The sequence below is a fragment of the Triticum aestivum genome, chromosome 4D (genome assembly GCF_018294505.1).
Source record: "Triticum aestivum cultivar Chinese Spring chromosome 4D, IWGSC CS RefSeq v2.1, whole genome shotgun sequence".
In the NCBI taxonomy this organism is placed as follows: Eukaryota; Viridiplantae; Streptophyta; class Magnoliopsida; order Poales; family Poaceae; genus Triticum; species Triticum aestivum.
The window spans coordinates 319,411,542-319,436,952 of NC_057805.1; the positions used below are offsets into that span (position 1 = coordinate 319,411,542).

The 25,411-nt window shown below is 44.4% G+C and overlaps 1 protein-coding gene across 2 annotated transcripts in view; it reads right to left on the reverse strand.

Annotated features, from left to right (window-relative positions):
* Positions 1-5,190: 5,190 nt before the first annotated feature.
* The window catches only part of LOC123097659 (protein SUPPRESSOR OF QUENCHING 1, chloroplastic), a 30,752-nt gene continuing 10,531 nt past the window's right edge, over positions 5,191-25,411 (reverse strand). Inside the window, exons 6-28 of one of the 2 annotated variants that reach the window (XM_044519463.1) lie at positions 23,726-23,784; positions 22,794-22,921; positions 22,376-22,499; positions 22,024-22,111; positions 20,440-20,518; positions 19,996-20,056; positions 19,804-19,879; positions 18,173-18,283; positions 17,469-17,564; positions 16,505-16,627; positions 15,470-15,667; positions 15,171-15,272; positions 14,793-14,857; positions 13,473-13,566; positions 11,249-11,406; positions 10,595-10,644; positions 10,393-10,514; positions 10,212-10,319; positions 7,456-7,548; positions 7,218-7,254; positions 6,843-7,090; positions 5,942-6,091; positions 5,191-5,541 (exon numbers count right to left, since the gene is read on the reverse strand). In XM_044519463.1, coding sequence (XP_044375398.1) covers positions 5,377-5,541; positions 5,942-6,091; positions 6,843-7,090; positions 7,218-7,254; positions 7,456-7,548; positions 10,212-10,319; positions 10,393-10,514; positions 10,595-10,644; positions 11,249-11,406; positions 13,473-13,566; positions 14,793-14,857; positions 15,171-15,272; positions 15,470-15,667; positions 16,505-16,627; positions 17,469-17,564; positions 18,173-18,283; positions 19,804-19,879; positions 19,996-20,056; positions 20,440-20,518; positions 22,024-22,111; positions 22,376-22,499; positions 22,794-22,921; positions 23,726-23,784 — 2,535 coding nt within the window. In that variant the 3' untranslated portion in view covers positions 5,191-5,376. Of the gene's footprint in view, positions 5,542-5,941; positions 6,092-6,842; positions 7,091-7,217; positions 7,255-7,455; positions 7,549-10,211; positions 10,320-10,392; positions 10,515-10,594; positions 10,645-11,248; positions 11,407-13,472; positions 13,567-14,792; positions 14,858-15,170; positions 15,273-15,469; positions 15,668-16,504; positions 16,628-17,468; positions 17,565-18,172; positions 18,284-19,803; positions 19,880-19,995; positions 20,057-20,439; positions 20,519-22,023; positions 22,112-22,375; positions 22,509-22,793; positions 22,922-23,725; positions 23,785-25,411 lie in introns of both variants that reach the window. The other variant, XM_044519462.1, reaches the window with a different exon arrangement.

A 25,411-nucleotide genomic window follows, 5' to 3' on the forward strand; every position in this document is an offset into this window, starting at 1 on the left:
AACTCTCTCTTACATTATTCTGTTGCTGAAGAATTTGTGATCTATGCTCTGACGAATTTGAACTGAAGAATTTCATCATGCTATCTTTCATTTCCTCAGTTCATATTCTTCATGCTTGTATGATTGTATGATTGCATGTTCTTCACTCTTACGCATCCTGGTTACATGTACTCTGATTCTCTGATGACTTACTCTCCCTTACGTATCCTGATTACATGTACTCTAATTCTATGATGACTCAGTTCATATTCTTCATGCTTGTATGATTGTATGATTACATGTTCTTCACTCTTACGTATCCTGATTACATGTACTCTGATTCTACGATGACTTAGTCTCCCTTGCGTTTCTATTTTCTTCACTCTGATCTTCGTTAAATTCTTCAGAGTTTGACGAATTTATAAAAATCTCCCATTCACCCCCCCCCCTCTAGGAGATAACCCGCGCTTTCACATACACACGATTTCATAGTAGATCAACCTGTAACTTGTACTATCAATACAATCAAGTAGGGCGTAGCGTATTATCTCTTCTAGAGAGCCTGAACCTAGGTAAATCCTTTTATCTCCTGTTAGCATCACACCAAGGCTAACAACTCGGGACTCTCTACTCGAGATCTGCTGGATTTGAGTCCATCACCCACGTAAGCATGGACTTATAAATGGAAAAGTATTGTTTTCAACCGGCTGATTTCATTGGGACATCAGCCGCGTCGCGAGCCATCCGATCCAGCTGGATCATGCGACGCTGATCTCTCTCGCGCCCCTCACCTCAAACTGGCTCGTCAAGCTTTCCTGGGCCCCGCACACGGTCAACCTTGTCCCTCTATCCTTCCGTGCGAGCCCGTGGGCAGTTCCTTTTCTTCCCATATCCCCATCTTCATCTGTAAGCTCTGGTTAGCCTCGCTTTTCTCCACCATTACCGACTGCCTGAAGCCTTCGCAGCTCAACTCAGCGACGCAAAATCCGGCGGCCGTGCTGCGATGCAGCACATCAGCGTTGTGCAGCAGCAGCCCATGATGCTGCAGAGAGGCTCCGGTGCTGCGACGAGGACCCGTCGATGACCGCCAGTGCTGCAATGTGCACACTCGCGGTCACTGCAAGCTAGACGAGGCGCGACGCTGCAGGTCATCGGTGCTGTCGTGTAGCACTTGCCGGTGCTGCAATGACTGTCGGCTGCATCCGTCGTCGTCGTCACTGCTGCAGAAGTGGGGGGCGTCCTCATGGCGATGGCTGCGCAAATCAACAGGGGGGCCGCGAGCTGCAATGGAGCTTTGCTAGTAGTCGTCAGTGTTGCAACAGAGCTTCGCCGGAGTTGCATTGAAGCTTCGCCGGAGCAGTCGGTGGTGCATTGGAGCTCCTCTGGGGCTGCAATGGAGCTTCGCCGTAGTTGCATTGGAACTTCGCCGAAGCCGTCTATGATGCGTTGGAGCTCCGCCTGGGGCTACAGTGGAGCTTCGTCGGACGCCTCGGTACTGCCATGAGCGTCAGCTCAACTCAGCGACGCAAAATCCGGCGGCTGTGCTGCGATGCAGCACATCGGCGTTGTGCAGCAGCAGCCCATGATGCTGCAGAGAGGCTCCGGTGCTGCGACGAGGACCCGTCGATGACCGCCAGTCCTGCGATGTGCACACTCGCGGTCACTGCAAGCTAGACGGGGCGCGACGCTGCAGGTCATCGGTGCTGTCGTGTAGCACTTGCCGATGCTGCAATGACTGTCGGCTGCATCCGTCGTCGTCGTCACTGCTGCAGAAGTGGGGGGCGTCCTCATGGCGATGGCTGCGCAAATCAACAGGGGGGCCGCGAGCTGCAATGGAGCTTTGCTAGTAGTCGTCAGTGTTGCAACAGAGCTTCGCCGGAGTTGCATTGAAGCTTCGCCGGAGCAGTCGGTGGTGCATTGGAGCTCCTCTGGGGCTGCAATGGAGCTTCGCCGTAGTTGCATTGGAGCTTCGCCGAAGCTGTCTATGATGCGTTGGAGCTCCGCCTGGGGCTACAGTGGAGCTTCGTCGGACGCCTCGGTACTGCCATGAGCGTCGGCGCCCCAGTGCTGCATGCCGTGGCCGGCAACGTCGACAACTGTTGAATACGGCGGCGAACGTGGAGCAGAACCAGTGCTACGATGGAGCATTATGGGGGGTCGCCTCTGCTGCAACGGAGCATCGCAGGTGCCGCCGGTGGCGGTGTGGTTGTCGGTGCTATGATGCAGAATCACGGGGGACATGGAGGTGGTGCGATGGAGATACAAGGTTGGGAGGGGGCTGTCGTCGTGGATATCCAGCGAGAGTAGCAAGACGGGCTGCGAGCTTATGGATCAAACGGCTCGTGTGCCTTAATCGGACGGCTCCTTGGGCAAATGATATTATGTAAATATCATCCTGTTGATTTGTAGCATCGGCCCTTATAAATAGGACAGGTGGCGGTGGATGGATAGCTGACGCACGGGCCCAAAGCAGACACCGAGCCGATGCACCGCGCGCCCGTCTAATGTCCGTGTGGACACAAATCAGCCCAAATTTGAGACGAAAATGCGACACATGGCTGACAAAATAGGATTTGCCTTTGCGACGACGCGTTGGGCCATAATTTCTGGCATCATGAACCCAAACGGACACAACCGGACCATATGGGTTGTCCGGTTGAAGTTGCCCTAACGAACACATCCCCACGCCTTTCCATGGCAAGATCGATAGCTCCGGGATCGGGATGGTGCTTGGATCCCGCCGATCGGGAGGCCCGCTCACGCAGCTGGGTATGAATCATGCATGTGGAATCCTCAAAAAAAAAAGAATCATGCATGTCGCGATTGGCAGTTTAGGCTCAAAAGTCAAAAAGAGCCACGATGTGCTCTGCTCGCAAGAACACCGCCATAACTGCACATAAACCTGGCAATGGTTTGGACTGAAACTACAGTTTCAGTCAGTTTTCCTATTGGACAGCCTTTGGATTGGATGAAATAGGCTAAACCCCAAAGATAGTTTAGTTTGGTCTGGGCTCTACCTATTGTTGGATTGGTTCGGTTTAGTCTGGACAGACACTGATCGGTCTCGAACGGTTTTAATCCATAGACGGAAACCAAATCCTAGAACCAGTCCGGCAGCGCGTTGTAGCAAAACAGCACGTACATGGACGGAAGCATCCCTGGATGCGTGCGTGATGTGCATGTCCACCAGGCGGAAGCAGCAGCATCAAGTGCATGCTGACGACTGACCTGCAGCGCTACGGTCAAGCCTACTCGTCGCAGCGGCGCACGAAGGCCTAGCGCATCGCCGATGCCCAGCTTCAGTGCGACCACGACGACAATGTCCATGGCGGCCTGGCACGACACGACATGGCCCTACGGCGTGCCGTGCCGTGCTTCGATGCTCCAACGATCGAGGTGCTCGTACCAGCCCGGCGTGCCTCCATGTGCCCCTCACACGCGGACCCTCCGCTGCCGCGGCCGCAGGGCCGTACGCCGCGGATTACTGTAGCTGTCGCCACGCCGGCCGGTACGGGCCGCCTAGCTAGCCCACGATCTATGTGCACATGTGCATGTGTCCATAGTTTGAAATTTGGACTCACCATGTTTGGGGAATGGATTGGTTGGGTTTGACTTCAAAACACAAACAATTTGGTTTGGTTTGGATTCTAGCACTAATAGTTTGGATTGGTTTGGTTAGGCTGGCGGACTTGTACATGTATGGGCTGGTTTGGATTTGGTTTGGATCACAAACTATTCCCAGGTTTAACTGCACAGCATGTGTTTTCTGAAGTCAATATATCCGAAGAACCAGTGCAGTCTGGAGTTTCGACGGTCGCTGCTTGGCATCTTCATGGCTCTGCCCTTGTGTGGGCCGTGGCTGCCTGCCATCAAACTCTCGGCTCCAGACGCCGTGAAACTAACCATGTGGATGACAATTTAACAGGTCTAGCGCGAGTCAAGACTCGTTTAGTCGACGGATCAGACTCGGATCATCTACTTACTAGCCAAGTCAAGAAGCTTGGTTCCCCTTACCAACGACCCATGCACCTAACGACAGCTTAACAAGACACGCGGACTTGCTCGCCTTGTTGACTCATTCCAATCCCAACAGCCAGCAATAACACTGCTCGTCAGGCAACATGATGGCCTCGAACACATGCTGCTTCGCAAATGACAGTCATAAGGCTGTTCAAACACATGGCATCTCATGGACCATGGACGCGCCATAACACTTGACAACAATCTGACTGACAGTCCGCCGCGTCTGTCCGAGCCCCACAAACATTAACAAGCCTTGATCACACTCTGCCGCTAGATTTCAAGTCCATACAAAGTCCGTTTGGACGTTTGGTAGACTTTTGAGAAGCAGGTGGTGCATGGCGGAGGAGGTCAACAAGACGTGTCAGTTAATGACTTATCAATCCTCTGAATTCAGACTCACCGCCGGGAACTCGTCTCTCGACGATTAAAAACTTGATGGAATCCCTCCCTCCCACGCTCTTGAACTGGTGCTGCTTGCAATCTAATCCTATTGATATCTTCACAGGAGAATAATGGTCATGGTGCAAGATGAATTGATTATGAAGCGATACCTGCCATGATAAGCAATATCACAAACTGAAGGACCTATCAGCTAACATACTTATATGTTGGACAGGAAGGGGCCATGACAGCTGACATTGTTCTTCATGTCGCTCCTAACAAACAAACTGACAGGAGGTACATAACGACTGGATCAGTACAAACTGAATGCTAGGTTGACATGTCTAAATTTTGTATTCATGGACATCAGCACCGTTCGTGTGTCTTCATTTATGTTATTAGACTTTTCGACACCCTTTCTCCATGTTGATATCCAAACTTGAGATTCTTGATGAGACACGTCTCAACTCCCTAATTCAATAACTAATCAAATGATTGCCCCTGGATGTCCAAACTTGAGATTCTTGATGAGACACGTCTCAACTCCCTAATTCGATAACTAATCAAATGACTGCCCCTAGATGCCCATGTGCAAGACTAATAAATCAGTTAAATGGAATAAAAATTTCCGATCCCCAAGAGCTTTTGTGCAAAGAAAAAGGGTGAGAGCCACACATGTATCCTCCTTTCGAAACACATGCACGCCACTACAATGCATGCTGGACTCGGTTTGTTCAGTGCAAAGCAAATAATCATAGTGATTTGGATAAAGATGATTCTCGTTGGATGACAAATGGACTCCATATGGGTGTTCAAACAATCAATGGACAGGCAATATTATATAACTAATCACGTTTGATGTCCCGCCAGCCACGGGGATATGAGTGGAGCAAGGGTGAGTCTGCATGTCAGCCACACAGACATATACTAAAGACAAATTCACATTCAGGACAAGAATGTACGGTACGCTGCCACCCTGGATCTAACTATACCTTATAAGTTCTTACCAGCAGCCATTAACGAACTACCTGAATTATCTCTCGGCACCACAGTATAGGCTAGAGTAATTGGTGCAGGACTGGGTACCCCCTCTTGGAATTTGACATCAAAAGCCACAGACTGGTAAAGACAAACTTCATCTTCTTTGCAGTAGTAAACCTGCAAATCGGAATACAAAATGCTCACAATATGATCTTAGAAAAGAATTCCTTTAGTTCGGCTATGTGCTTGCACCAGAAGTACAACCCATGTCACAAAAGTGCAACACCAGGGTACCTCCATTGAATAAAAATGAGCACCAGGTCACATGATCTAAAGATATCAATGATGCAAAAGGAATTCTTGTGTCCTAAATCAGTGACGTATCCACATAGATTCGAGATGATTCTATTCATGTGGCCTGTATTGGACCATCTTTATAGAAAATATAGTGTGCTGCTGTAGTGTTTGCTAGAAGACCATGCGGTACTATCACTGAGTGGAAAAGAGCAGTGTGATGTTCACCGATGATCCAAGAAATTAAACATAACTGTTGCTTGAAGGTTTAATATATCTCTACCTTGCAGTTGATCCTTCCTGTTGATGATGATGATGATGTTCTTTTGAACTTGAGTGACGCCTGCCCATCTGAGTTTAGAGATCCATTCACTGGCTCGATCTCAATTGCATTAGCTGGTTCTGTTTCCACATCAAATTTGCTGCGAGCTTCCTGATTCTCAGAGGTAAAAAAAAGAAAGAAGATTTAGTCTACTGAAAACAAGCAAATTTATCATCTGAAGCAGCTCATGTTGACAGAGCTGTTTCAAGAAATGTTTACTAGAACACTGAACTGACATTTAACCCAATTATACTTCATGATAGTAATCGCATGTAGCATATTAGATCTGATTAACTGTTATCCCTGTTCATATCTTACTGTCCTAGACTTCATACATGAATCAGGTACCTTCATCCGTTTTGGAAAAAAAAAAGGTACCTTCAGGTTTCCAGTCCAGCTAAGCTGTATGAACATATCGCACAAGCCTTTTAACAAGACAATTTCTTTGAAAACAGAAGTGCTTGTACAGAATATGGAGGTTGCAAGCATGAACCTTAAAGCATCAAGACAAAACAAACATGTTGTAGGCAGTACGGAGATGAGATGCTGTCACACAATCAAATGAAGAATGCTGCTAATTTTGAATTTGTACCACACTATAATGTGTACAGTTTCACAAAACTCTACATTTGTTGTATAAACTATCACAGAACTCCACACTAAGATAGCTTCACGAAATTCCACATTTAGGGAGGCAGGGTATCACAAAATTCCACATTTTAGATTTTAACAGCGGTCTGACAGGTGCCCACCTGCAAAACTCTTATAAATAGCAAACGACCTTCAGCAACTATAAATGACCATCATGCACCATCTACGAGAGACTATGATGCAAAAGATAAAATCCTGAGAAGATTTGGACCTTCGAGAAATGGTAACCATCAGGAACTGAGATTGCAAGAGACACATATCCTTCCATTGAGGAACCACCATCAACGTTAATAACATTTGTGTCTGCTGATAACCGTCGTCTTAGGCGTCTCAATGCCTTCGGTTTTGGTGATGGCGCCTGCACTCCAGTCAAATCTAGTGTGCGCACCTCAGCACCTCTCTCATTCAAAACTATAGATCTGATTGCACTGTTGTTTGTATCTGCTACAAGAAATCTTCCTACAAGATATGAGAAACACAAGCATTACCCTCAGTTAACCTAAAAGAGAAATAATATAGGGAATAAGATTATATTTGTAACACTTGTATTTAACAACTTAACATAGAAAATAAAATAAAGTATTACCTTCTCCAACTTCAACAAGTCCTGCTGGCTCAGATAGCTGCATCAGCCAATTCAAAACATTTGTGTCATAAAGCGCTTCCTAGACAATATTTCTTTTCACAGATAGTAACATAAAGAATACTCCATCAACCTATGGTTAAACTAGTATAGAATGCTGATTATGGTGGTATTTTTAATTAATAAGCATCGCATATCAAAGTAAATGCAGACAATAGAGATTGGTCGAGTGATCCCTCACTTGAGCTGACAAGGCATCACCATCCTTGTATCCTGCACGTCCAGTACCAGCAATCGTTGTAACTTTTTTTGTGACAGGATCTAACTTTTTTATCTGCAGTTTCAGAAGAGAACATGAAAAAAATAGTGTATCTTGCAGCAAAACAATAGTGGTTGAAAGAGGCAAAAGAATCAGGGCATATTGTGTGCAGTAGGCACAAGAGGTGTAATAGTGCACTAGAGGCACAATTTTCATATCCAAATTCGCCCACACACCCGAGTGAATAGTAGCAAATTCAAATTTAGTGTGAATAATAGCTTTTGGTACTATTAAGTACTCGCAACAGGATTCATATTTTTGTTTCTCGTTGAGTGTGTGGATTGAATTTATATTTAGAATTTTGTGGATGGATGCTCTTTGTATCGATGTTGTCCATTTTCTTTTTCAATTTATGACCAGAGCTAATTTAGCCTCCAGTACAATAGTACATCCAGCGACATGCAAAGTTCGTGAAGGATTAGGCATATGTCCATCTATTTTCATGGAGTACATACTAAGACCAATCTATTTCCAATTATGTACCCCATGAAAAAGCCTGTGTATTTTTATAGAACCAACCTGTGTAGTTTGCTGCTATGAAGTTTTACTCACGCATTCTGTTTCCTCTATGCTTTTGGGGGGCATATTGCTTGTGCTAAGGGGCAACCCATGTCCAGTCACATGCTGGTAGATGATTAGGCATAATTACTCTGCATGGCATCTAACTGAGATCCAGATTGCACCAACTAATTGAGTTCTATGAGCAAACCGAGCAATTGACAAGTCCTGTGGTTACTTATTTGATGGGAAAAACCTGAGTTATGTTCCCTTGGGAGGCGTCCCTTAATGAGTAAAGCTGTAGACAACATTCAGGTTTGCAATCACTCATTTATTAATCAACTGACGGAAAAGCTAACTGGCGACCGTTTGCTGGGAGAGCATGGCATTTCATACGTTTTTCCTGGCAGTTTTAGTTGTATCGGGGGTGGCAGTTTCTTTCAGAACAACACGGCATTTTCTGGGAGGATGGCAGTTTTGAGCCTTCATTCCAGAAAATGACATGCTCTTCTGAAGAAACTGACACCCCCTGACAAACTAAAACTGCCATCAAAACGTTCGCAAATGCCACCCCCTCCCAGCGAACGGTCGCAGATAAGAGGGTCCTTAAACAACTGGATCTGGTATTTGGTAAAGAAGACTCTACTTTAGTCATGGCTCTATGAAGCATTCTAGCACACTACTAAAAAAGAAATAAATCCATTCTAGATCGTCGAAGGTGGGCGGCGCGCAACCTCCTCTCCGGCATGGGGGTGCATGAAGGCCGGATCTGGCTGGTCATGGTCGGATCCGGCACGGGCGTGGCAGGGTGCGTCCTCGCCGGTGGTCGGCGGCTGCAGGCCACTGGTCGGCTGCGCGGACCATGCTGATGGATGTTGGCTGGCGGTGGGTGAGTTCGAGGGCCAGCTCGGCCAGCGGTGATGCCCCGGCGGCGCTGCGGTCCTCTCCTTCGCCTTCTGTCTATGGCGGCGATCGAGGTCAGCTCCCCTCCAAACCATCTGAGCGGGCCGTGGCCGGAGGGCTGGACTTCTCCCAGGTGTTGATCGCCACCGAGGGCTGTGGATTCATTGCGGGCCACGGATTCACCCCCTCCTCCCTTCTGGTGGCTGAGTGTCACCGGGGTGCTCAGGCCCAGGTGGGGCAGGGTGGGGGTGGCGGTATTCAGATCTGACTGTGCTCGAGTGGGCATGGGTCTGGGGCTCTCCAGGGGTGGGAAAGGTGGTGCCTATCCGCCCGTTCCTTTGGTGATCGGTGGCCACAGGCCTGGTGCAGGGGCGGGTTCGGAGCCATGGACGCCAGGGCAGCGGCCCTGGATGGCAGGCTTCACGGTTGGCTCTCCAGCAAGCAACGCTGAGGCAGGTGTTGGCGGCGAGCTTCGGTCATGTGGGTGGCGAGGTGTACGGTGTGGTCATGGAGAAGTTGTCGCTGGCAGTGGCAGCATGGCCCTGATCTAGATCTGGAGTTCTCAACACGTCGGGTGCCCCCGCATCGGGGTGGGTCTTTAGCCTTTTCCCGGTGTGGTGGGCAGGGGCATTGTCAAGCAAAAGCTTTGTGCCTTGGCGTCCACGGTGGCAATGCCTGCACGTGTCGTGTTCCTCTTGGGGAACCGCCTTGGTCCCTTCCCTCGACACTCAGGGTGAAAACTTTGTCCGCTTCGGCAGACGCGGCAGCGGCGCGTGGCATCGGTACCTTCTTGGAGGCGTCGTCATTGGGTGTGGGTGGTTATCGGTTGTGTCGGCATTACTCCTGTGCCTCTACAGGACAGCACTCTGGCAGTGTCTGGTTGTGCACTCTTGTGCTGTTTTTGCGTCTTCGTGTGGTGTGTCGTGTTTTCTTTTCTGATCAGCTTCCGAGGGCTTCCTCAGCACCATGTATCATTTGGCCCTGTGCTTTATATATAAAGCGGGGCGAAAGCCTGATCCGAGTAGATCCATTTGCACAAAGGCAGCCAAGAACAATTTACAGCTGGCTCCTTGTGGTGGCAAAAGTTTCCGATTAGCGCTGAGTCGTGGGTCAAATAAAACTATATACACTTAAACTTTCCACAATATTATAAATATGTATTTAGTGATCAGAACTGGTCAGAGTTTCTGAGAATCCTCCAAATCTCAACTGTGATTATGCGAATTTTGTTTCTTGGATGCAAATTCACATGATAGTGTCAGAAGATGGTTGATTACCTTGTGATTATAAGAATCTGCAACATATATTTGATTATCGCTAGCATAGACAACACCCAGTGGATGCTGGAGTAGCACATCCCAACCAGTCCCGTCATGATCGCCAAACTGAACAGGAGGGAACATAATTACCTCTTAATAGGATAAATTTAGAAAATTATATACATCTTTTGGTACTTACCCTAAACAAATTATCTGGAAAATTTGGATCTCCCCCAGCAAGCCATCTTGACCCCCCTGACTTCAAATTAACAGCTCGAATGGAACTGCTTTCACTATCAGCAACAAATAACTCCCGCAATTCTGCGTGGGTAACTCCATACAAATCAGGGATCTGTGGCCTCAGATAAAAAGTAGTAATATGATAATCACACAAAATATACCAGGATCCAATGAAATCCCAGATGGCTGCGCAAACGATGTGTTGGTGGGGCTGCAACATGAAACAACTAATTAAGAAATCGTAGTGTGTACATCAAAGGACCAAAACACTGCAGCAGCCAGATGGGAAACTTCTAATTATCAGTGTGAATAGGCCCAAGTTGGTAATGTAGTTAAGTAAATCAACAATGCATATGGAAACCTTGTTATTAGTTGTCACCCAGCATAGATGCGAACCCAAGGTAGCACAACATAGGGTAAAAGGTTTCAAACCAAAGAATAGTTATACACTGATACAAAGCACGACTATAACCTGAAAGGTTGTTCAGTTCTAACACTCATTGAAATTACAGAAACCATCAACACAAGGCTGCAAGTTATTGTCTACAAACATGTCAAGTGCACAATGAGTTCCTGACTTCCTAAGGAGACACAATAGAAAAAAGCTGCCAATACTCATTCATCTAATAGTCATATGGATCCATTTATCATGTAATCTACCAGTGAGACATAATTAAATAAATTGTTAGAAACAATCAGATAGCAGCAGTCATTGTTAAATAACCACAGCTACAAATTACATGCTTTGGCACTGTACGCCCATAGAGACGCCAGCTTACAAACTACTTTCCTGGCTGAAAGGGAAATACGATTACCTTGAACCATTCAGATTTTTTTCGGAGCCATTACCACTGAAAACTTCAGTTACACCATCAAGGGTGTTGTGTTTCCAGATTTGATGTTGTCCCGCCATCGCAATGTACACGGTCTCCTCCAAGGGAGCATAGCAGACATCCCATGGTGAATTTAGAACCTAGAATAACACTACCAAATCAGGCTAACTGCCTTCTACAAACATCAAGTTTGATAATTAACTTCCCTAAATAGTGTTAAGCTAATCAATAAAATGCCCCACAGATGAAATAATGCTAAATTATATGACCGCCCATTTTTTTGAAATTGTGGAGTTATATTTTCTCAAACTATCCATAATATAAGCATCAGGTCATCAGGCTTTACATCACCCCATCAATCAACACTTTTAATAGAATGTCTTCAGATGATCTGATAATGTATGCATGTGTATTCTAACACTTAAAATAACTGCAATGCGGATGGTTCTCAACACATGTCATCATCATGTTGGAAATGGATCGCCCGATTGTGCACATTGGCAATGACCAACATTTATCAGTTCATATTCGAGGTGCAGGTATCTTAAAACAAAAAGGTAGCTGTAAGATGGTAGGCACCATTTTCACCTAATGCTCTACTCTATGATGTATGCTCTTTGCGGATGATGTGGTGCTAGTTGACGATAGTCGGACGGGGGTAAATAGGATGTTAGAGTTATGGAGACAAACCTTGGAATCGAAAGGGTTTAGGCTTAGTAGAACTAAAACCGAGTACATGATGTGCGGTTTCAGTACTACTAGGTGTGAGGAGGAGAAGGTTAGCCTTGATGGGCAGGTGGTGCCTCAGAAGGACACCTTTCGATATTTGGGAAACCTTGGAATCGAAAGGGTTTAGGCTTAGTAGAACTAAAACCGAGTGCATGATGTGCGGTTTCAGTACTACTAGGTGTGAGGAGGAGGAGGTTAGCCTTCATGGGCAGGTGGTGCCTCAGAAGGACACCTTTCGATATTTGGGGTCAATGCTGCAAGAGGATGGGGGTATTGATGAAGATGTGAACCATCAAATCAAAGCCGGATGGATGAAGTGGCGCCAAGCTTCTGGCATTCTCTGTGATAAGAGAGTGCCACAAAAGCTAAAAGGCAAGTTCTACATGACGGCGGTTCGACCCGCAATGTTGTATGGCGCTGAGTGTTGGCCGACTAAAAGGCGACATGTTCAACAGTTAGGTGTGGCGGAGATGCGTATGTTGAGGTGGATGTGTGGTCACACGAGGAAGGATCGAGTCCGGAATGATGATATACGAGATAGAGTTGGGGTAGCACCAATTGAAGAGAAGCTTGTCCAACATCGTCTGAGATGGTTTGGGCATATTCAGCGCAGGCCTCCAGAAGCTCCAGTGCATAGCGGACGGCTAAAGTGTGCGGAGAATGTCAAGAGAGGTCGGGGTAGACCGAATTTGACATGGGAGGAGTCCGTTAAGAGACCTGAAGGATTGGAGTATCACCAAAGAACTAGCTATGGACAGGGGTGCGTGGAAGCTTGCTATCCATGTGCCAGAGCCATGAGTTGGTTGCGAGATCTTATGGGTTTCACCTCTAGCCAACCCCAACTTGTTTGGGACTAAAGGCTTTGTTGTTGTTGTTGTTGTTGCTCTACTCTATGCATGAACAAACACAAACACATCAAATATCAAAATTCAGGGTGTGACAGGATAGGGAACTGTTTAATTTTTGCCGCAGAATAGTGTTTTCTGGATAATCTGGAGCATAATGGGTGGATAGGATAGGAGACTCTAGATTTTATCTTTAACATAGATCTCAGGACTGCGGTAATATAGGTGCATAACACTACAATCAATCCCAGTCTACGAAGCTGGACCTTAGACGACAGTCAAGATGAGCTATTGACAAGCAGCTAGCACCCAAGAGCAGAAAAGAACACACCAGCCGCCAGGGTATGACAGATATTTGTTGTTAACTATCTCTGCTTCAGCTCATGTGCCGATAAGGATTAGAATTGAGCAGTATAATCGCTCTGGTCTGAGCATAGGAGTCAACCAAGTGATCAACGTTCTGTTTGACTACAGAAACTGCAAGTGGAAGCGTGCAACTAGTATAATCAAGGTGAACAGAACAGAAATGGCAGCAGTAAAAATATGTGTCATTGCAGTTGCATGCAAAATAATCCATATTCAGTTTCATGATTCCAATAAAAATACATGTTAAAAAGAACGTGGAAGCATGCCTGATTAGTTCCTCGGCCTCCTCCTTCATAGTCGGAACCTTTAGTCCCATTTCCAGCTAGTGTTCTGACAGTCTCATTAACAAAATCAACCTCTCTGGATAAGGATAAAAAGGCATTCATGTCAATAAAAGCAATACTTTGGAATATAAGAATTATCTGCGAACATGGTTAACCATGCTAATTGACTGTGTAACCAATATAAGATATCACTAGAAAAGAACAACCAGTAGAACTAGTTAATCTTCCGCAGCAATAACAATCTTGCCAACAGCCAGGGCAGAGGGGAGATGATCCCGGCCGGTGCAGAGTAGGGAGAAGGAGAAATCATAGGTGGGTGAAGAGGTCTATACAAAATCTCTAATGCATGTAGAAATAACAACGGGCAATATGCTTGCTCAATACAGAGTTTTATGGAAATTTTCCTACAAAAAACTACTACTCCCTCTGTCCGGTGAAGAGTGTACATTTGGCTTTAAAATTTGTCCACAAAAGAGTGTACTTCTATCTTCCCAATGCACTAAAGTAGAAAAAAATGTTTCTCTCTCATCACACCGTAACCAAGACCAATAACATTCTACACATGGTCTCCTTAATTTCTACATGCACTTAGCCCATTGGGGGTTGGGTAATTAAAGAGAGAGATGGTGGCTTGCACCTTTCCAATGCATTTTTTACTCCACTCCATAATTTGTCCTAAAATTTCTATATGTACACTTTTCACCTGATGGAGGGAGTACATGACATTAGGCTACCTTCGCCCATTACAGCCGCCACTAACACCATTTGCTTTATCTCCCCTGCAATTCTTTTTTGCTCTTTCTTGGGTCTTATTATCCTCCGTTGCCGCTGCTGTGAGAGCGATTGTCATGTCTTTGTTCTCTATATCTATTTCTTTTGCTCTGAACAGAAGGTAGGGCCTACCTCACATTGCCCTCTCTGAGTGAGGCTAAATGGTCCCACATAAAGCTACTCTTCAAAGATAAAATTAAGGTATAAAGACCATGTCATGCAGAGAAGGGTTTTGGCATTTTGGGCAATAGCACAAAATACAGATCAAGTAACAGTAGCCAACTCACATTTGTGACTGGTAGCAGTGGCAGATGGAAGGTATCACTTTCACGACTTCAAGGGTATGAAAGGAGCAGTTATTTGGTGGAAATTCAATGATTTGAAACTTATTCGATGGCATATAAGGATATTTTTCCTTTAAAATAAGCCATAAGTGTACATTAACAAGTAACTTTTCATGTTACCACTGAATGGCTACCCCCCGGAAAATATGAACTGAGCATCCTAACTTAAGTCAGTGGGAGTACTCACCGCAGTGCATGGTTCTCAGTGTCCGCTACATATAGGATATTCTTTTTGAAATTGTATGCAAGACCCTGAAAATTCATCGCAGGAGACATGAGATCATTACATAAAAATGCATAACAAAAGCAAGTTCAATTCAATGAAACATGTATTGTTTTCTTAAGAAACACATGAAGGGAAAGCTGATCTTGATAGCTTAGCCACCTGCCAAAACAAACATCAGTTTTGAAGGACATTGAAATGCCCTCTGTTCACATTCAGCAGAGATATTGCATCTCCAGATCTTTACTCTAGTAAAGCCATGGTACCACCAATCCAGTACCCAGCATGCTGCTGTAAGAGCAGAATTTTATTGCAAGGACACAACATAGTCATGTTCCTTACTTGAGGGCGATTAAACGAGGCAGTATCAAATTGGCCATCAAGTAGTCCTTCTTCCGAACTTCCAACTTGGCATATAAATTCCCCGTCCAGGTTAGTGACCACCTTAAGTTACAGAAATGAGGATAGAACAAACAGCTCAGTACACTCTAAGATAAAGTAGGCTTCATATGTGAAATAAATTTGCCAAATAATGTTAATGACATTGTTTTCTAAGGTGTATACTAATTAAGGAGAAATATGTTTATTACAATCGTAGGAACTGAGAAATAGATACTCAATGTAAAAGGACAAATACTCACAATTCGATTGTGGTTACTGTCTGATATAAATAATCGATTGTTCTGTACATCAATTGCAAGTTTCCCAGGAAACTTTAGTGGTGAAGTTATTAATCGACTATCCCTGTCCTTCTCCAACGCCAAGGGGAGGGAATTATTCTGTAGTAATTTCCTTTCATCATAAAACTCAAGTGCTGCACCAACTACGTCATCAAGGTCCTGGAGAGAACATGGTTAAGAACGATTGACAGGACATTGGCATATGAACAACCACACTGAAATAATCCAGCATGGCTTGTTCCTGGAAATGATTTTACATTTGATTAGATAGCCTCACTGTATGGAGAAACATAAAAAAGACATGCATATGAAAGGGTATGCAGATAAGTGCATATATCAGGGTACATGTTTTTCTTAGTGGTAGTGAAGAGCTTTGGAAGAGAAGTACTCCCTCCGTTCCAAAATAAGTGTCGTGGTAAGAAAGTATAGAGTGAGTACTATACTAACATAAGTTTGTAACTTTTAGGGGATAAAAACGATGAGAATAAGTAAGCAAGTATACACATCTACATTAAATATCAAAATCATCCAAATTGCCAATCATGTGAGAACAAAAATATAAGCTAAATCCATGTTTTGCACTTTTGTGTTCATCTGTTGGCATTGATCCAAGGCAAAAGATCAGCGAACAACACTGATTAAACACACTCCGTCTTCATATTATGCTCAGCAATATGCACATTTCAAGTTTATTTGGGGGCTGAGGTTGGTATGGCAGACAGCATAGCATATTTGCTGGTATATCACAGATAGCAGTTGAAAATCAACACACAACATCAAGAGTTGGTAAATGTTTATTTGCTTGGTTCTAAATATAGAATTAAGTTTTTGAAACCTTGCTCCTTGCTCCTTGCTAATGCTTCAACTCTTCAAAATGCATTTAGTAAATATTTTTTGTAGGGTTAAAGCATGCAAAAACAGATAGCTTATACATGAGAATATTAACACACGACTTAGGACTTGAGTCTCATCTTTGGAAAAGATGTCCATCAATACCTTTCTGTGGCCTTCGCCTGATATTTGTGCTAGAACCTTTCCATTGGGCGCGACAACCACAAACGTCGGCCAAGAGTTCACCCCCAGTTCTCTCCATAAGTACATGTCACCGTCATTTACAACCTTTGATGAAAAGGTGGAGGGTCAAATAAGTTACATAGTACACAAACACACGGTCCCGCGTGCGCACACGAAAAACACATGATAGTCACTCCAGGAAGAAGTAAATACAACGGCAAGAGACTGACTGAGAAAAGTGATATTTGTTTTAGAGAACACACATGAGGACATACATTCTTGCATAAACAGATAGTCTCGTGTACAACAAAGTACTGAACAGAAAAATAAGTGCAACTGCCAACAGCAAGGTTGTCTGACAAAATACTAACAGGACATCTACAAACTAAACAACTTCTGAACAATAATGATATGCGCCTGTACCGGTAATAGAAATGCATGGAAACGAACGAGATGCAAAAGGGGAAATTTGGGGAAAATGGATATTTGCCACCACAAATCTCAATGACATGTGACCTAAGGGACCAGATGTCAGTCAGGCATCAGTGGCAACTCATTCTTTGAAGTGGCCAATATCCAACTTCTCCTTTCAAAATACTCGGCATATTTTTTTTCTCTTGATCACTCACCCCAGTGTGTGTTATTTTATATTAGAAGAAAGCGTTGAAATGAAGGTAGGTCTTACAACAGAAAAACAACCTGAAAAAACAGAAAACTACAAAAACAAAAGCAGGCTAAAGCTACAAGAAACAGAAGAACTAAGAACCGATGCCAAAAGCCAAAAGCCCAAAACCAAAACTGTGCAGCTAGCATACTGCTGTGTACATATAAAATTTAAAGAAATAAACAAGTACTTTTCCAAAGTGAGACTGCAAATTGAGCACGTGAAGGCACTTGAATGATGCTCTCCAGTTGAACATTTCAAGAGTTATGGCTGTTGCCTTACTGGATGAGTAACGTTGTAGCGCAGGACAGCACTGCGGATGGCTTCAAGATCTTTTTCATTATCAAATTTGGCAGAATGCACACCAACAACAGTGAACTGCACAGGGTCAAGCAACATGTAAATATCCAATACATCCATCTTCCAACTTATCAAGGTCTTTAAGTGACAAAAAAACACTTAAACTTAATTGCATCATGATCAGCTAAGCAGTAAGGTGTCATGAGTTGTGCTGATAATAATGCCAGAGCAGGTGTGACAAATTTTCAGACAATACATACGCGCAAGTACAATGTTAGAAATAAGGAACACCAGATAACAGTAGCTGCATGAGGAGAGGGCTGTACTAACAACTTCACGAGTTAACACTTTTATGGTAGCGAACTCTAATACAGTGCAGTTTACAACTCAATCAGAAGACCTACAGTATGAAATTATAGGGAGCCTTTCAGTTTCAAAACTAATGATTACGATGTGATCAAAGTACTGAAAATAGCAAGGTGAACCAAAACGCGGCAAATTTCTGATAATAGATAACATAAAGAGTATACATGTCAAGGCTCACAGCACCCAAATACCAAAGTTGCTGTGTTAGAAATCATATCAGGATTCACAGCTTCTAAAACCTGCATATTACGACCTGAACAAGTATCTAAATATCATTTCTTGCGCAACATGTGAAGACAAAAGCAGAAGCAGAAGCTCACAGGTTTATCTTTATACTTCTTCTCTATAAACTCCAGGTCTGGCAAGACATGCATGCAGTTGATGCAGCAGTATGTCCAAAAATCCAACACGACTACTCTTCCTTTTAAATCCTGCATTTTGCATAGGAATTATTTCAATATTATTGTCGCAGTTCCAGAGGCCTAAACCTCATGGTAGGAAAATAATTTATCGTGTTTAAAGAAAAATGATTAACCCATCGGAAACAGATGCCTCCTCTGGAGCAAGAGGAAGGAATGCTACCACTAACAGTAACTACAACAAGTTGACTAAGTACAGATAAGTCTATTGCTTACAGCAAAACTGACTTGAGTCAGTCAATCTGCAGCTAAATTGAAGATTTTGTATCCAAATTAATACACCTCTCATTTCTACAATCCTTTTAGTTCTGTAGGTGTATAAGATCTTAAAACATACTGGGGCTGCAGAAACTATCTGAAAGACTACTACTAAGATGACAAGCATAAATAGTCAAGGTTCCCCGGATAGGATACATCGCTGCAATTCCATACTGCAAAATTACGCTCATCAAGAAAAAAAAATGTTAAAATTTTCATGACAGTGAAGTGCCAAACATATGTTTCGCTGCAACTGGTTCTGTTGGCAGTGTCCCTAGCAAACATGTTATGATGTTCAGCAAGTTTTACACAACTGTCAGTAATCTTTAATCAATGGTTTGCTCACCAAAATTGCATATGCACCAAAGTTTGAACATCATCAATGGATCTTTCTGACCTTGAATAGGCGTATATTGGTTTAACTTTTTTTTCATGGCAGATTAGAGAAACTCAGATTGACATTGCTGCCTATCTTAACCCAACTATTTGGCAGATAGTTCGCAAGCTGTGACTTTGTGGTACGCAATATTAGGATTTCTAACTATAACTGAAGAGACACTAAAGATTGCAATAGCATGTCAACAGTTACTAAGGTATATTTGTGTGGACCTGTGACTGAAAGAGCAAATATCCTGTAAAAGACTTGACACTTTCGCAAATGAAGTATACATTGTAATCCCAGGTTTCTAACAAACAGGTCCTCAAAATCTATCATATATGAATAAAAGGGATCCTTAAATCAGGTGTTTGTATGTTACGGGATTTTACTGTTTTAATTTGGAAGTATTTACCAGTAGAAATCGTTGCAGTATAGCATACCATGTTCCATTATACTCCCTCCATTCCTAAATATAAGACCTTTTAGAGATTCCACTATAGACTACATACAGAGCAAAATGAGTGCTAAACTCTAAAGTATGTCTATATACATCCATATGTAGTCCATAGTGGAATCTCTAAAAGGTCTTATATTTAGGAACAGAGGGAGTATGTTTTTGGTAGACACGACATTGTCACTGGCAATATAGCTGACAATCAGACCACAGAAACAAGCTGTTTGCTCCAAATCCCTTCCACCCCTTTCATGTTTTGCATTTATGTTTCATATTCAATCGGATAAGAATTATAGCTAAACTTGTGACAATGTGAGTAGGTGAGATTTAGATAAAGACTACCATGAAAACTGAAAGATCCAATAGGAGAAAATATCGAACACGTGGTACTGTAGCAAAGTTGCAGCTACTGAGAATAACCTAAAATGGGTTCAAAATTACTCTTCCAAACTGAAGTGGGGCTGTATTCAACCAGTCGAGCTTTCTTGGGAACTCAGGTACGTAAGTGGCAGAGCCCCTATAGAAAATTTTGGGAAGTGTGTTAGCGTTACTTTAAACATGTTCAGCCATGAAGCACATTCTAGCATTACAGGCCTAGAAAATTGAAGAATATGCAGGTAGCCAGTTACCTACCCAGTTTCAAAATCAGCTAAATACTTCTTTATTTGCTGAACTCTTGATGACAGTGATTCTCCTACAAAAACAGCGCAGAGAGATCAACATGTAACATAGCAACAGATTTCCCAGTTGCAAGAGAAAGATGAGACCAAATCAACTAGTTTTTGGATCTAACACCTTCCAAGCTAGTTTCAATCATCTTTCTACGTGCTGCAAGAAAAACATTGGATTCGCTACAGTGAAAGCTGGCATGACCAGTCTAACTGCCTAAGATGACACCATGATGTTATGTCAGATGGGGAACTACTTGAGAGCAAATCTGGCGTAATAGCTCATGGTCTTATTTTTGTCAAAGTTGACTAGGTTCATCAGTTATACTTGAACGAGACTTCAAAGTACTTTCTTTAATCACTAATGGACTTGCAAATCCCATATGGGGTTGAATATTTGTGTGCTTACCTTCATTAGTTGCAAAAATTGAACTGTTCCCACCCGTCAAAAAATTAAGCAGACCTTTAGGAGATGCGAACTGCATTGCCTGAATAAATTAAACGAAACCGACAAATTAATCTAAAAGAAACACTTCCTGCCTGAAAGAATTTACTTCATGGCAAGTGTACAATTGTGCACAATGAAGCAGAAACTTCAAGATGCAGCATAAACTGTAGAAATTGATATGGGAGAAATAGAACTGCAATATGAATCAGTGCTTCCTTCATATGGATCAACAAAACTGTTGTTATTTTACTACTAGAAACTTTGGAATGGACCCTCAACCCAGAAGCCAACACCACAAATCTATTAGGTTTATTCGACTAGTGTTAGCCATTGACATGCAAGGCAACGTTGCTAAACCTACTAAATCCCCGGCAGCGGGAGGAGAGGCCATCGATCGGATCCAGGAGAGTACCTCGTGCCACACCGTGCAGAAAATGGAGCAGCCGGTGAGGTGCGCCATCATCTTCTCGGACTGGTAGCAAAGCACACAACTTGCCTGTTGCAGACCATGCCGAGCTAGCCTCTCGGTGGTCCAGCAGTGATCCTGGCAGGCGAACACATAAAGAACTTGGCCCTAAGGGGGCACCAAGATTTCCAGTTGAGCTTCCAAGAGCTCAAACCGACCACCCCTGAAGTAAGGAATCGTAGCAGCTCTTAAACGTGTACTGGCCGTCAGGCGTCCAATGCCACAGAAGGACACCCGGCGAATTAGATAGCTGCACCCTGCGCACCAACCACCAGACCTGGACCTACTGCCATAAGGCTAGGGGGTTCAAATCCTCCCTGATGCCCGTGATCCAGCGATGGTCGGGCAAGGCATCTCGGACGGTTCGGCGTTTCTAGTGCGCCCTAAGACCAAAAGCAGGAGATCAGGTGCAATCTGCAAAATGGTTCTACCGTCAAGCCAGCGATCCTCTCAGAAGAGGGTGGAGCCCCATCACCAACCGATGAATGCCCATCTTGGTGGATGCAGCAAACACCTCCCGCTAATCCTGGGAAAATTGCAAGTCCAAACCCCTCCAAGGGCGGAGTGGGTCAGTGTGCATCCTCCACAGCCAACGAACCATGAGGCTGACCGCCGCCCTAAGTCCGGAGCACCCAAGCCTCCAGTCCGAGGGACTGGCACACCCTATAACAATTAACGTGACAGTGGGCGCCCTGCTCATCCAGAACCCTGCAAGGTTTTGTCGACCTGCTTCTGCACCTTCTTGTACATGCTTAGGACCAACAACTAGTGTAGAGGCATGGTGGTCAGGGCCAACTTGACCAGGGTGAGGCGCTACGGCTTCGTCATCACGGATATACACAAATTAATTAATAAACCAAATCAAGACAGAAAAGCATGAAACAAGGTAAGTAGTTGGATGTGATAGTGAAAGTAGTGTTTTCATTATTTCAAAGAGCAGAAAATGCATACTATTTTCAGCTCAATTTAGAGCCCTTAAACATATTTGCTGACGGCAAAAAGAAGGGTAAAATGTGACTCAGAACTTCTACAACAACGACTGAGGACAGGTGGCAAAGTGTACTAGTATACAATAGTACCTTCCAATTTCCGATTGTAAAGAAAAGACATGAAAAAGCTATTCCAAGACTTCCATATCTTAATATATCCCGACGAGAACCCAACAACCTGCAGAATTTCTTCTCTGGATGTCAATCAATTATGTGTTAAGTATAGTTACTATGAACTGCATTTCTCTGAACATGCGAAAGACCATTCTATTGAGGAGATTGAATAACCCCTATGGGAATTCTATAACAAGACAGATTCAGTGTAAAATGTGCATTCCTGGAAAAAGATTTCAAATAAGCTGCAAGTTAAGTACTTGCTGATAATAGCAAAGCTTAGCTTCTACAAATAAGCACTAAGCTTCTTTGCAGAAACAGACCTTACCCTTGGTCTTTCGAACTTGAAGAGTTTGTATTCTCAACAGATTCAGCATTAGTTGCTCCATTCAGAATTTCAGGAGAAGCATTTCCTAAGGAACTAATATTCTTGGTATTTTCTGTCCGTTCATCTGCATCAACTTTCTTTTAATCAGTACTAAGTACACTGATACAACAATAAAAAATAGCGTTCCGGAGTCAATGAAACAGAAAATTGGCATATTACAAAGTTTCTGCATGGACCAATTCAAGAAACCCAACGAATACCATTAAGATTCAAGAAAACCACACAGGATATTATTCATTGAAGTTGATAGAACAAAACAAGCGAATTTTGCGCACAAGATACACAGGTTTTTCTTTCCGGTTTATCCTACAAGAGATGTATTATATTAAAGTAAATCGATTATGCTTGAACTACATACTGTGGTAAGCATTAGAACCACCATACAGGATGTCATTAATTGAAATATCTCCAATGTCTTTTCTGATGAACACAGGACTGGCTTGTTGTAATGCATCTTCATCTAGAGAAGTCGTCACAGCAATACATCTGCAAGATGTGTAACCAGAACAACTATTTAATGTAATAAAAATTTCACATTGGTGCATCTGCACAGTTAAACAGAAATTGCATCACATATTTGAATTGCATGGGTTCACAGGCACACTGAAAACAAATAGTGCCAACTAAGATGTGGTGATCATTACAGGCAAATCTCTTTTTTGTAGGAATAACACAAGTGATTCATGACTATAGAATCAATATTTACTGGTCAAATGCCACACAGCTCATGGAAATAATTGATAGAACAGAGTAGCTACTTTGGATGTCAAGAAAGACCATCCGACTCATTAATTGCCTTATGAGAAAATAAGGCTTCAAAGAACTTAAGCACCGCTATCATTGTCAGGGTGGTCATGTAATGCTGCATATATGAGGGCATGTACAAAGGAATGCCATCAGCAGTCTATAAGAGATGCCACAACCCACATATGATCTTTTATAAGGTTGAAAAAAGAGAACGTGTATAGAGAATGAGGCTCTCTGTCTCTGCCCATATTCTCATAGACAGCTTACATATGCATTTCGTATGTCAGTACACGCACTATCTGTATCACCCGCCCACAACGTGTGGCACTACATATAGAGCACTTATAGACAGATCATTGTACATTTGTCTCTGATTTACGTTATAGATGATATGAATCATACAATAGTAATATTAGTACATGCCAGCATTTATGCAAGTCCATGGTAAAAGATTTACTACAATTGACTAAAAATATTCAGATTTGTGTAGTATGACCAAAATAAGCCAGACAATAAACAGAGGGATAAGAACGCAATACAGACCGTATTTCCGCAGCTTTTGCAGCTTGAACTCCAGCAAGCGCATCTTCTATCACGATGCACTGGTACAATATCACATATTCAAAACTTCATATGCAAACTAAATGAAAAACTACAGAAGGGGTATACCAAGTATTTAAGAACTAAAATCTCAAAAGTAGGATGGTTACTTGCATATCTTTTGTCTCGAACAAGCATTTATTCATTGTATATTTGGAACAAGCACACCAATAGGACGCAAATCAGCACATACCAACACTAGTGGCATCAACCACGCAACCATAATAACAACAAAAAATCAGTGAAAACTGGTAGAACCAGGGGTCCTACCGGACCTGCTCCGGAGGTTGTAGGGGAAGGATGGAGTGGGACGGGGCGATGATCGGGCGCGCCGGCGGCTGGGCGCCGTCGCGTCGGAGGGAGATGGCGGCGGCGGCTAGGGTTAGAGGCGGCTAGGGTTCCGGCTCCTCTGGGAGCCGGGCAATAGGGATAATAATATTCTTATTGCTTAATCTGAAAAAGAGTCTTACAGCATATATTTATAACCTAGATGACTTGCACGCGAATTAACCTAAGATAACTTGTGGGCTAAGATTGCCCGGTGGGCCTTCTACGGCCATAAGCCAGGCCGGTCATAACATCTCTCCCCGCCTGCGCAAACAGCTCGTCCTCGAGCTGAAAGTTTGGATAGTGTTGGCAGAACTCATCACGCTGCTCCCAAGTGGCCTCGTCCTCCGGAAGTCCAGCCCACTGAATCAGCACGTACCACACCCCGCGACGGAGCTGAGCCTTCAAGACCTTCTCCGGTCCCGGAAGGATGCGTCCATCGAAGGTCGGAGGGAGCGCTGGAGGGGCCGCAGGTGGCTCCCCACGGTAAGGCTTCAGCAGCCCCACATGGAAGACGTCGTGGATGCGGGCTCCAGCAGGAAGCTGAAGGCGGTAGGCCACCTTCCCGATGCGCTCCAAAACAGCAAAGGGCCCCGCGTAACAAGGGCCCAGCTTGCGCTTCGCGCGTGGGTCCAGTGACTGCGTAGAGCGGTGAAGAAGACGCAGCCACACCCAATCACCCACCGCGTACTCCGCCTCGCGATGGTGGCCGTCGTAGTAGTGTTTGGCCAGCTGTTGGGCCTGAAGAAGACGTTGCCGAACTTCGGCCAACATGTCATCACGGCGCCACAGAAGCTCACCAGCCACCTCCGTCCGAGCCGTCGTAGGATCCACCGGAAGGATGGGCGGTGGCGGCCGGCCATAGACCACCTCAAAAGGAGTGGCGTGCAGGGCGGAGTGGTAGGAGGTGTTGTAGCAGTACTCCGCCCAGGAGAGCCAATCGACCCAAGCGCGAGGACGATCACCTGTGACACAACGCAAATACATGGCAATCACCTTGTTGACGACCTCGGACTGGTCGTCCGTCTGAGGATGGAATGTTGTGCTCAGGCGGAGTTTCACGCCCGCCAACCGGAAGAGATCGCGCCAAACATGACCGGTGAACATTGGGTCCCGATCACTGACGATCGAAGAGGGAAACCCATGGAGACGAACGATCCCGTCGAAGAAGGCGTGGGCCACGGAGGCAGCAGTGTAGGGATGACCGAGCGCGAGGAAGTGAGCATACTTGGAGAAGCGGTCGACCACCGTGAGAATGACCGATTTGCCACCCACCTTGGGGAGGCCCTCGATGAAGTCCAT